General features: G+C 40.6%; 1 protein-coding gene across 1 annotated transcript; it reads right to left on the bottom strand.

The window, feature by feature from the left end:
* Window positions 1-9,502: 9,502 nt before the first annotated feature.
* On the bottom strand, window positions 9,503-12,106 carry rhov (ras homolog family member V). The gene is made up of 3 exons (XM_042503801.1): window positions 11,768-12,106; window positions 11,400-11,458; window positions 9,503-10,516 (listed from the first exon to the last, which is right to left on the bottom strand). Exons 1-3 carry the CDS (start codon window positions 11,970-11,972, stop codon window positions 10,070-10,072), a joined length of 711 nt encoding a protein of 236 aa, XP_042359735.1. The 5' UTR covers window positions 11,973-12,106; the 3' UTR covers window positions 9,503-10,069.
* Between the last annotated feature and the right edge of the window lie 118 nt (window positions 12,107-12,224).

The following is a 12,224-nucleotide window of genomic DNA, read 5'->3' as shown; positions in this document are numbered from 1 at the left end:
TACATGGAGTAGCTCCTGCCAGACTATATCCCATCCCAGTCTGATTTCATGATTATAAAGGTCCATTGGTCAGTTAGGGATCAGCTAATGTTCAAAACCTCTGAGTCCTTTGAATATGAACTTATCTGTTTTTCTCTTCCAGATAAATTTGCCCTCACACATCGACACACTGTTTTGATGGTGACACAAACAGGCTGAGTAAGGCGATTTACTGTACTCTGAGTAACCGGACAGCAACCACTCACTCTCTGCTGAACAAGTCCAGACACACCTTATCACTCTCTGTCAGAAAGTTGACTGAAACACACAATATCTATTGTCATGAGCACATTCAACCACACCATGGGTTGGGAAATACTCATCAGTACCAGCCTGTCTTGAGTTGTAGGGAAGTATTCACTGTTTATCGACTGTACTGCAGTATTCCCATGATCATGTACCATTTAGCTGAATACATGTGTATATTTGTACCTGTGTGTGTGTGTTTCTACACGCATGTAGGAGAGGGTACGTGAGACAATAAGGGCTGTATCGACTTGCATCATGTCCTCACTTGCTTCACTGCCACCATGTGTGGATGTCACAACAGCCCCCCCCCCCCTCGCCTCCAACGCCACTGTGAGAACACCTCACCCCCTTGATTCCCAGACGCGAACACACCCAAAAGTACAAACTCACAGCCAATCACATCTCACACTTATGCAAGTGACACCCAGCATTTGCTTCTTTAAAAAGTTAACTGTCACTGTTTCAGAACGATGAATCAAAACACAGACAGAGATGTATTTTGTTTATCTGGCCATCTCTTCTCCAGCTCGGCTGACGCAGCGCGACAAACTGCAAACGAGCGAAGTCATTGTTAAAGCTGAGGCCGCCATCTTTACTTTATAATTTACTGTGCCTTTAATATTACAATGTCAGTCACCAGTAGAAACGTTTGACTTTGTGTGTTTCTACGAACCACGAATACATTACATTTGCATGTTTCATGTGTATCATATCAACGTGTCTAAAGTGATGTGTATGAGCTGACTGTGTCACCTGAACATGGAGGGGATGGTGGGTGACGTGTCAGCTGTAGAGGAGATTCCTGTAAAGCTGCAGACCACCACCGTCGATAACCAGACCAACGAACAACAAAATCGGTTGTGATTTAGGGGCTATTTACATGGCAACGGTTCTTGCGTGAAATGTTAAAGTTTTGTTGCGGTTTTGCCTTTCGTTTACATGACAACAACATTTTAGGGGCCCAAAAACGCAAACATTTGAGTGTAATCTTTTGAAAACGCAACCCCTTCTGTTGACGTGTAAACTGGCGATGCGCGGATCCTGTGAAAACAGTGACATCACAGCTGCGTGTGGTGTTAAGTTACCCCGCCAACGATTGGCTTGGCATGCATACAACAGTGTTTTTGGTTGTTTATGCAGATCTGTGCACACGTGGATCGTTCTCAGTGTTATCATGTGAACATGTATATTTTTAAAAACACAAAGGAAAGACTTTTCCTTTTTTTAGTATGGCCATTCTCGACTAAACATCACCTCAGTGAGCAGCTTTTCCAGCAGCTTTTTCACCCGGCGACCCCTCACTTTTTTCCACCAGTGATATAATAAAAGGTTGTTTTTTACTGAAGCGCTGCTGCTTTTCCAGCCGGGATTGTGCTCCTAAAAATGATTGTTTTTACAAGACATTGCTGTGTTTCCTGCTGGGATTGTGGTGAGAAAAGTAGTTGTTTGTTACTTACACATCACTACATTTCCTGTGGGGATTGTGCCCCCAGAACTGAGTATTTTAAGCCATAACATGATTGTTTCCTAACCACATCCGAGTGATTTTTGTGCCTAAACTTAATCACATGTTAAGAAAACTTGTAACATGTCTACTACAAATAATGAGCAGCTGTAATGTATCTGTGGTTTTCAGAGGCTTGTAATAGCAACTTTTTTTTTCTGGCAATTTGGTTGACAATATAAACCTCGTTAGGACAAAAGAGAAATTATAAATACAGCACATCTCCAGCTTAATTTAAATCTATTTTAATATGTGCAACATACTGGATAACACTACTGAAGTGCTTGTGCACTTTTTATTTTTTAGTACATATTTTTCAGAAAAAATACTAATCTAGCTCTAGCTATTTTTAAACATTAATACAGGCAATCTAAATTAAAATTAAAAACTCTCCCAGGATCACATTATTTTCTTAAAAAACAATCCAAATTTACATTTGGTCTTCTGTCACAGAATAAAAAACAGTCAGTCTATAATCCACAACCAGTGTGTATCTCACACTTGATAATGATGCCTTGTTGACTCACTCCTGATCACAGATAGCAGTCGACTGTTTCAATTTAAATCAGAAGGAAGGTGTTAAGATCTGACACTGATGACTCCCGTTTCTATTCTGGATAACACCGTTGTTAACTGTTGATCTGCAGGAGAATGGGCAGGCAGATGAGTCCTGCAGAGAGAACAGTGGGTTGATAAGATTGCAACACCTGTAGTGAGTAAACCACCACTCAGACTTTCATAAGATGACGTCTGTTTTTCGTCATAAAAGACAGCTTGCATTCACAATAGACAAAACTTGTGGATTTCACAATTAACAAACAGCACTGAGTTGTGTGGCCTGTATGGGTAAGATTTCTTTTTGACAAGCGTGCATTTGTTACGTGCTTTTATGTGAAGCATTGTATCTTGTGTGTTTCTTGTTTGTGTAACTTTGTATAGTTTCTGTACTCTGTGCTGTTTGCAATAGATGTAGAATATTTAAAACATGTGCATCCTTTTTAAAGACATTAAAGAAATAAAATAAAATGAATGTACAATCTAAACTAAAAGATGTGTTTACTGTTTTAAATGTATTGTATAAAGACAATAGTATCAGTCCATTAGAATAAGAACATACTTTAGGGATTTCATTTGAAACATTATAATCTCACACCAGCAGTTAGTAGCTGTAGCAGCAACTATATGAGTCACTAGTCTTACAGTTAATGATAAATAATTGATGATTTGTCCTTTCTTTAACACAGGTGCATGTGTTGAAGCAATGGTTCACACACCCACTTCTGCTAACTTTAACTTTGTACGAGAATTAGTCGTGTTTGTGTAAGTAGCCTTATGGGAGGCTTTACACCTCTGTTAACATTAGCACTTATATAAACACTGACTGTTGGTGCTGCACAGTATTGTCTTTGTGTATTGCCTCTGTGACGTGTATTGGTCTTATGTGTATTTTCTTTATATGAGCCTGCACTCTACAAGTGTAGGCCCAAACACAGACACAAAACAACTTAAAATAAATGCAAAGCAGCTGCAAAGTGACACAAAGAAACACAGAACAATTACAAAAAGGAACAATGGGACACAAAATAGATACACAAAGACTTAAAATGACCACAAAGAGACACAAAATGACAAGAAAGAGAAAAAAATGACCCATAAAAGACACAAAATTACTACAAAGAGACACAAAAATACTACAAAGTGACACTAAATGAGCACAGGCAAAAACCGATCAGAAAGTCACACACAATGACTACAAAGAAACACAAAATAACCACAAGTAGACACAATTCAACCAGAAAAAGACACAAAATGACAACAAAGAGACACAAAATAGCTACAAGGAGACAATTTATGAACACTGAGAGACAAAATGACTATATAACACTGAAAATCAACTAGGAAGGGAATTAAAACAGCCACAAAGAAACATTAAAAGACTTAACAGATGCAAATCAACTACAAAGAAGTAAAAATGACCATGAAAAATGCAAAGCAACTACAAAGGGACACAAAACAACCACAAACAGGGGCTAAACGTCTAAAAAGTCTGCGTGTCCTGCTCTCACAGTGCCGTAGAGGTGAAGGGGCCTTCTGTAGGTTTGAGCACAGGGGCCCAATGTCTCATAATCCACCCGTGCGTTTGACATAATAAAGTTACAAGAGTAACGATATGATTGTGAATTCAGTGAAAGCACATTAAAATTGCCAACATCACACACCAGTCTTCTCTCACACAACAAAATAACACATTTCACATCTGAGCTGTGGGGCGAGCTGCTAATGTCCCAGACATCTTTGTCAGCGGCAAAATGAGCCCAGAGTCAGGCCTGTTTGAAGTGCTAATCGCCTCGTCGTTGCCAGATTGTGAAAAGCCGTCCTCAGCTGTTTCATCTCAAAAGCTGCATGTGCTTCAGCTGTGCACCACTTTGATCATGTGCGTTCATTGACGGTCACTCAAACGTCATTATGTCCCATGATGAGTGCAGATAAACAGACAACCAAACATTGACAAGATACAGCAGAGAGAAGTGTATCTGGTGGATTTTAAACCTTTGGAAATGACATTAAAGCATCTTGCAAAATGATCTTGAGATTATCAGCTCTTGACTTTGCAAGTGTTGGGAAGCTGTTTGCATATTAACCTCCTCATGTGCATGAATAAAGAGCACAGAAGATTTAGAGAGGTGCTAAAGCTGTTGACTGTGGGACAGAAACAATCGTTGTTGCCTGCAGGCAGAGTCACTGTCAGGAACTGGGACAATTCTCACTGGCTTTGCTCAACACCGAAACTGACAGTTTATGTTTTGACAGAAATAAAGGGAGTTTTTTTCCTATCAGCAGTTGTACAGTTAATGTGACTGACATGTTTTGTTATGCAAATGAGCCATAAAAGTGCATTACATGGGAAACAGGGGAAAAGTCAGTGGTATACAATAGCCACAGCATGTTTTACCCATGTTTTGGCAGTAAAATATGAAGTTGCTGATCAATAAATGGCAAAATTAACACATTTTTTGTTTATGTTATGTCATTTGAACTCTACCATTGAATCATAAAGTCACACACATTTATCACAGATTCTCAGAAGGAAATGGCTGTGCCCTGATCATTTTATTTCTGCAATTTTGCACAAATTAGTGTATTATTGGGATTGGATGTGGGATATAAGGAAAAATAAACAGACTCTTTACTTACAATAACTGTTTTATTCACACCACAATATACTTTTTAAATAAGGACTGTAGAACTGTATAGAACTGATTTTATGTGAGTCTTGTGGATGTGAATGCCTTTTTTTATTTTGTCTGAGCCTTCTAACCAAAGGCAGTTTTCTGTCACTATTTGATAGATAATACAGTTTTTCAAATTTTGAATCTTGAAATTTTATAACCTCGTCTTTTGTACTTTATTTTACATCAAATTATATCATTATTGTATTGCTCCACTGACTTGCCCAGGGACTACGGGCAGAAAAACAAAGCATCTCTCCTCGTTTTATATAAGCTTAATGTTTTGTCGTGCGCTGTCGCTGTCAAAATAAATGACATTAGATCCAACTAAACATTAAACAATACAAAATCACAACAGTTTTTTTTCTGTGTGAAAATGACTCTGTGAGCCGTGCCAAGTCCTCCCGAAAGCACAACTGTTCAAACTGTCAATTTGGGTGACCGAGAAGCCGCAGCAGCGAGCCAATGGGCTTTGTCCTCGGCCAGGCAGACCTGTCGGTGCACCTGCTGATTCCCAGGCCTCCTTGCCAAACTTTGACTACAGTGAAACCCAGAAAGAGTGAAACTGGCCCCGAGCCAGAGGAAGAGCCTGTTGACTCCTTCTGACACAATCGTTACAAGCAAAGGGGATCCTGGGAGGAGGACCGGCCCTGCGTGAAGATGAGAAAAATAGATGACTAACCATGAGAAGAGAAAGAGAGGAGGAGGAACAGTTCACTGAACTCCTGGGAACCTAAAACCTGTCCTGCATCACCTGCACGATTGCTCAATGCGTAACCTGTACATGTCTGTGTTTGAATCGTGTGCGAGTGTATTCATTGAACACAAGACATTTTGTCATATTAGTATTTATGTGGAAGAATCTTGCAGGGCATCTGAGTTTTTGTGTGAGTTTCTGTCTTTTTTCCTTGTCTTCTGAAAGACAGAAAAACAGGTTCAGGGGGAAAGAGACATAAATAAGACATGACATTTTAGTGTGTTTCCCAGACGAGTCTCACGGGCTGCTTTGACCCAGGGCTGCAACCACTCAAGATGTTAATAACCATAGTCCTCCTGACCTTCACCTGCCCTCACGCAAACCAGATCAGCCCTCACCCTCCTGCAAAACACAGCTGAGAGATGCCTTTCTGTACGTTCAGCTTTGGTGGTATTTATGTTGTTTTGTTTCTTGACTTCTCTCATTCACAATAACATTACACTCGCAAAATTAATTGCTGAGATTTGTGGATGTGCCAATGTCACTTCAATGAACAAACACAACCTGTCATGTGATCCAACCTGTTCTCATTACAAACTTGTCAGAAAGCACCACTCTGTCAGTGCTTGTGGTGCCAAAAGCCACTTTCTGCGTCCACATGCAACACGCAAGGATGGCGTTACATGATACAATCGAAAGATTGAAGTGTGCATCCACTCATGGACGAGACGTTTGTGCTCGTAACAATGTGAGATGTAAACATTAACGGCGTACTCGTCTGCTGCGCCATAATGTCATCAAGCTCAGCGGCGCTAGGTGAGCTAGCAGCAGATGCACACTTCCCTCTGCGCAGCGATACAGGTTGATGGGTGTAATTCAGTTGAAAGAAAATAGTTCCTTCATGAAATTGCTCACACAAGGTCTGTGTATTATCTTGAATAACCGGGTCATGATTCCTGGAAAGAGACATTGCTGCGGAGTTTTTCAAATGTACAGTTTTGGTGCTTTGAGCACCACAAGCTGAGTGCCATCTAGTTCTATTATATTGGAGAGAAAGCCATGGTCGATATCTCCAACACTCACACCAAAACAGTCGAGACTGATATAATAGCACTTTTGGTAACGTCTTTTATTGTTTTGTTTTTTTTAGATAAAAAATTTTATTAGAGTTAAATCCTCATATCGCTCCTAATGACAGTGGATCAGGCTTTTCCAAACCTGGCTGGCACCGACTGGTCCCTGAGGGTCAAATCAAAGTTCATCACGGGTCCACTTGCGTCAGCGGTGTTGGATAACAAAACACCAGCTCCTCTCCCTGACCTCTCCGCTTGAGGTCAATAGCCTGAGACGAAGGATGTCCTGCTTTAACCCATCGATAACAGCCGTTCAAACAGAACCCTGACGCGTGATGGACGGCACACTGACTAATGACAAACAGATTGCTGATGAATTGGTGTGTTTTTATCATCTCGCTCATCTGTGACTCATCCGCCGCGCTTTGAACAAATGCAGTGCACAGCTGTCAGGTCCATGAGTGTTTTGTAACCCCCCTCTGCTGTGTCTCTGTGTCATGTTCACAAAGAGTCCTCTAACTCAAGCTCAAATAATTGTTTTTACCTTTTCGGACAAATGCTATTTTTTGCATGTGGCCCTCTGTTGTTGTGATAAACCAGCACACTGCTACTGTTATTTCACAGTCGGTGGATCTGACTCCATCACACTCCCATGTCTCTGTTCTTGTTGAAAAAGGCACAATCAAACTCAGCCATCAGTCACAGCATGGCACTGCCAAACCCCATCAGCCGTCATGTGGATTGCATTAGAATCAGCCGAGGCACAGCTGGAGGCCAGAGGTTACTTATGCAGCCAGAGATGGTTCAGGAAAAGTACCTGGAGTGGTGAGAAGGATTATTCAGACTCCCCGCTGAGAACAATGCACCCTGCTCTTCCCTGCTTTTGGCAACTCCTCCCTGAATGTAAAACCACTATCAGACTCGATAAGTTGTGAATTGCGCACTCGTAACATTGCTGTTCTAAAAATACACGTAACACAGGAGCTGTAATATGCACTTCATTTATTTGCATCGTATCACTCCCGCGTGTAAAAAGGACACACAGGTTACAGAGAGCAGTAGCAGTGATACAAAATGTGACATGTGGAGTACATAAAGGCTGTTAAAATCCACGTCTTATCTATTATTTCATACACATAAACATGAACTGTTTGAACAAACAGAATAAGCTGACTTCCACAAGAAGTATATTAAAAACCCTGCCTCTGGTCATTTATACACACCAGATTCATTTTTAGCACAGACATCACAGACTTTTTCTTTTAAAGTGTATCTTCTTACACACATTCAGGCAGAGGCAGTTAACCCTTTGAAATCAGGATTGACATCAGTTTTCTTGCACTGCATTCAGACGCCTTTCACAAGCTAGTTAACCCTTTGAAACTGAGCAAATTATACAATTTTGAAAACATGGGGAAAAGGCCAATGAGCAACTTGGTAAGAAATGTCCTGGAAATTGCAAGAAATCAGTGAAGAAAATGCCTTCAAAAATAGTTATTTCATTAGAAAATTAGCGAAAACATTTGTGAAAATGTCAAGAAAACTATAATTATTATACTTTCATATTTAAAGAAAATATTCCAGAAAAAAAGTAGAATATATATTTTTTCTCAATTTTCAAGATTTTATTAGGTTATTTTCTTGTTTTTTTTCTTCTATTTAACTTTTCTCCTTCTGCCCTTTTTAAGGTATTTTTTTGTCTTGTACCTATTAACTAATCTCTGGCTAATTTTTGGACCAAGTCTGGTTAAGTTGCTCAGTGCCATCTCTCAATGTTTTTTTAAAAAAAAAAAAAAAAATCCAACCAATTAGCTGAGGTTTTGAGGGGTTAAGCATCCACAAACACTGTATCATGTAAACAAAGAGAGGCGAATTAGAAAAGCCCCGCTGATGGTGGTGGGAGGATCTGCAGAGTGGAAGTCAAGACTCCTGCAGTGTTTGCTTTTACAGATGCAGATTAATGGGGGACAAAAAAGCCAAAGCTCCCATCATGCAACCTTTCCCCTCACACAAGGGGATTTTCAAACTGAGCCGGGGGAAATGCGTTTGCTTTGGATTTGTCACAAACAAATTGTCCTGCTGTTTCACGATGAGTTGATAAAATTCCAATAAAAAGATGTCACAGTGATAGGATTGTCAGGTGATTCACTTGAAGGCTAGAAAACCAGCCAGGGGAGCTTTCACACACAGGTAAGAATGTGGTGCCTCACACTGCAACCTGAACATGCAGCATATAAATAGTAGCAAGTCAGTAACGAGTACAACAGAGAAGTGGCTAACGCCCATCTGCACAAACACAAACCCGCACACTTTCTGTTTCTCTCTCTCACTGACATTAAAAGGCTGCAGCTGGTAGCAAAGCACACCATGCAAATATACAAAATTTACATGATGGCCTGTCCTGTCTCTGCGGCTGCGTGTTGATGTGTTCCTTTACATTTCACTGCCTTCTTCTGTCTAATGGCTGCAATGGCTGATGCATGAAAGCATATATACTTTGATTTTAATATGCAAGATACGTTTGCAAACATTTGAATATAATGTAAACAACAATGTTGTCCTGTGAAACCTGACTCTCAGTCCTCTGCTGTCTCCACAGATGTTAAGGCCCTGACACACCAAGACAAAAGTCAGTCGTCGGTCAATGTTGGGCTGCAGGTGAGTGTCTTTCGCCCTACTTGCTGAAGTGTGTCCCTCGTCATTGTCATTGTCAGCTGATTCAGCATTTCAAATAGAACTAAAAAAGACCCCAATGCCAAAAGAAATCACTCTTTTGGGGAGTTCAGCTCAGCCCACAGAAGAGACAAAGAAGTACAGAACATACATGCCAGGTCTTCGCGATGTGTTCAGGTGCAACTTTTCGCCAACATGTTGGGTAGCCTTTTGCATTGTATCTTGATGAAGGAGGTCAGGTTTGGTTTAGGCAAAAACAAAAAAAACTACTTGGTTGGGGTTAGGATAAGACTGTGGTTGACCTTAGTCATGTCAGTTGACTTCAGTGACTGAAGACTAACAAACAAAAAGGCGATGTAAGGCGATGCATTGGTCAGCTTTGTCGCCACTAGTTCTCTGATGCTGGTGGGATGTGTCTAGGCTTTTAGCTCCCAATACTTACTGTGCTTATGTCTTTTTTTTTCTCCTTGCACCATTTGGCATCCCAGAGAAAAATAAGCCAAATTATGCTAAACTGCCACAGACCAAAGCTGTGACAACAAGCAAAAGATTTGAATAAGTTAAAGTTTCTGTTCACAACCCACAGGGTTCACAGTTTATGAGTTCAGACGAAGCAGAAGAACTTCTTCCAGCTGCACCTGGAGAACGCTTTAGTGCGTCTGTCAGAAAACCTCCTCTTCTTCGTCTTACGGGTTTTGTTCTTTATGGCAGCAAAGATTGCCGCGTCAAATGCCTCCTTCAAGTTTTTCTGCGTGAGTGACGAACACTCTATGTAGTCTGTGGCCCTGATCTTGTCCGCCATGCTTCGGGCCCGTGAGCTCGGGATGGGCTTGACGTGAGATTGGTCCAGGTTGATGAGGACGTTGACGTCCAGCAAGAGGTCCGACTGAGTGCCGACAAGAACGATGGGCGAGGACGGATTGTAAGCCCGGATCTCTGGGACCCACTTCTTGGTGATGTTGTGGAACGAGGTGGGGTTGACCATGCTGAAGCACAGGAGGAAGACGTCGGTGTGGGCGTAGGACAGAGCCCTGAAGTCATCAAATTCCTCCTGAGGGGAACATGAAGAGGGAAAGCGCAGGTTAGAGGTAATTCAACTATGTGCAGACATGATTGTGGAATGAGTGAAGGGGATGAGTCACTAGGAAAAGATTAATAATATTCAGGGTGAAATCATGTTATTGAGTCACACACTGGATGAAGCAAGTTTGTACCACCATAGATTGTCTTTTATTAACAAAAACCTGTAAATAATAAAACAAAGGGGATTTGAAATGAGGTCTGGGAAATATATCATCATTATAAGGGTATCAAATGAAATTAGATATCACTTTATATTTTGAAAACTTTAGTACAAGGGAGTGGGTGTCATTTCAACGTTGGGAATGACACATGTAAAACAGTGGGTTTGGGGGTCCTCTGCCAGAAAATTGTGACAATCAGACACTTAGTTTGCTCTAATTAGTCTCTTTTTTATAAAAATTGCTTTTATTGTCGATTTTCTGTTTCTTTTTTTGTAAAACTACTATTTCTTTACTTGCTGTTTTATGGTACTTACTATGCACTTTCATCAACTGGAATTAATTTCTATGCACCAATTTGTGCCTTTTATGCATCAGTTTATTTTGACGCCTGCCTGTAAGTATGTTATTATGTTTATATATATATACATTTATTGTATTTTTTTTTTTTGCAAACATCAAGATCATCACATTATAGTTATTGAGATATTTCGTCAAAAAAATATTGTGATTTTTGATTTTCTCCATATCATCCATCCCTAATTTGATATATTATGATATCACAAATTGGGGACAACCAAAACCCTGTAAAATAAATTGGTGGTATCTATCTACATTATTTCTTCTCTATGATAATAATTCTAAAATAAATAATAATAACAATAATAAATGAATAAAAACAACAGGTCTTACCTGTCCAGCAGTGTCCACAAGCTGAACTTTGACTGGAGATCCTTCCACTTGGACCTGACCTGTTAGAAACCAGTACCACTTTAAAATTTGGTTCATTTTAAACACATCCAAATATATAAACAAAGACATAAACATCAAAATGAACATATGGTTGATAACATGCATGTGCAAATACAAATGTACATCTATAAGCTAAATTTAACTCACGTTTTTCAAATTAAACTTACATAAGGGTCACAGTTACATACTGAAGCAAAGAAAACACACCAGCTTTTATGCAAATATGTGTCACAATTAAAACCAGCGGATCCTTATAATTAAACTCAATCTCGGACATACTGTGAAAGGCAAAATAAAAGATCACTTACCAGAAAAGACATCAAATCCGGTCTGCTGGTATTCTGTCGGGTATCCATTGGAGGTGTAGCTGATGATCATACTGGTTTTCCCGACGGCTCCGTCTCCGACCAGCATGCAGCTGATGACCCCGGGCTCCAGCTCGTCCTCCCGGGTCAGCCCGCATGCGGAGGGGACTCGGGACTCGTGGTAGAAGTAATCCATGTGAGGTGGCATGTCGAGCCGCACATTAAACTAGTGGTCAAAGACTCTCCTCCTGGCTGATTCCTGTGAGACTGGATACTGAGAGACAGTTTAGGTCTGTCTGTGTATGTCTGTCACATACCGGCGGGCTGCAGATCCTGTTCTGAGTGAGGAGGGACATGTGCGGGGTGGGTCGGGTCTTTAGGGGAAGTTTGTGCTCAGACAGGTTGTGATTTACATAAACACTCCCCCATACACACACACACACACACACACACACACACA

This window comes from Plectropomus leopardus, chromosome 16, assembly GCF_008729295.1.
Source record: "Plectropomus leopardus isolate mb chromosome 16, YSFRI_Pleo_2.0, whole genome shotgun sequence".
NCBI lineage: Eukaryota > Metazoa > Chordata > Actinopteri > Perciformes > Serranidae > Plectropomus > Plectropomus leopardus.
This window is presented reverse-complemented; position numbering and strand designations above follow the sequence as displayed.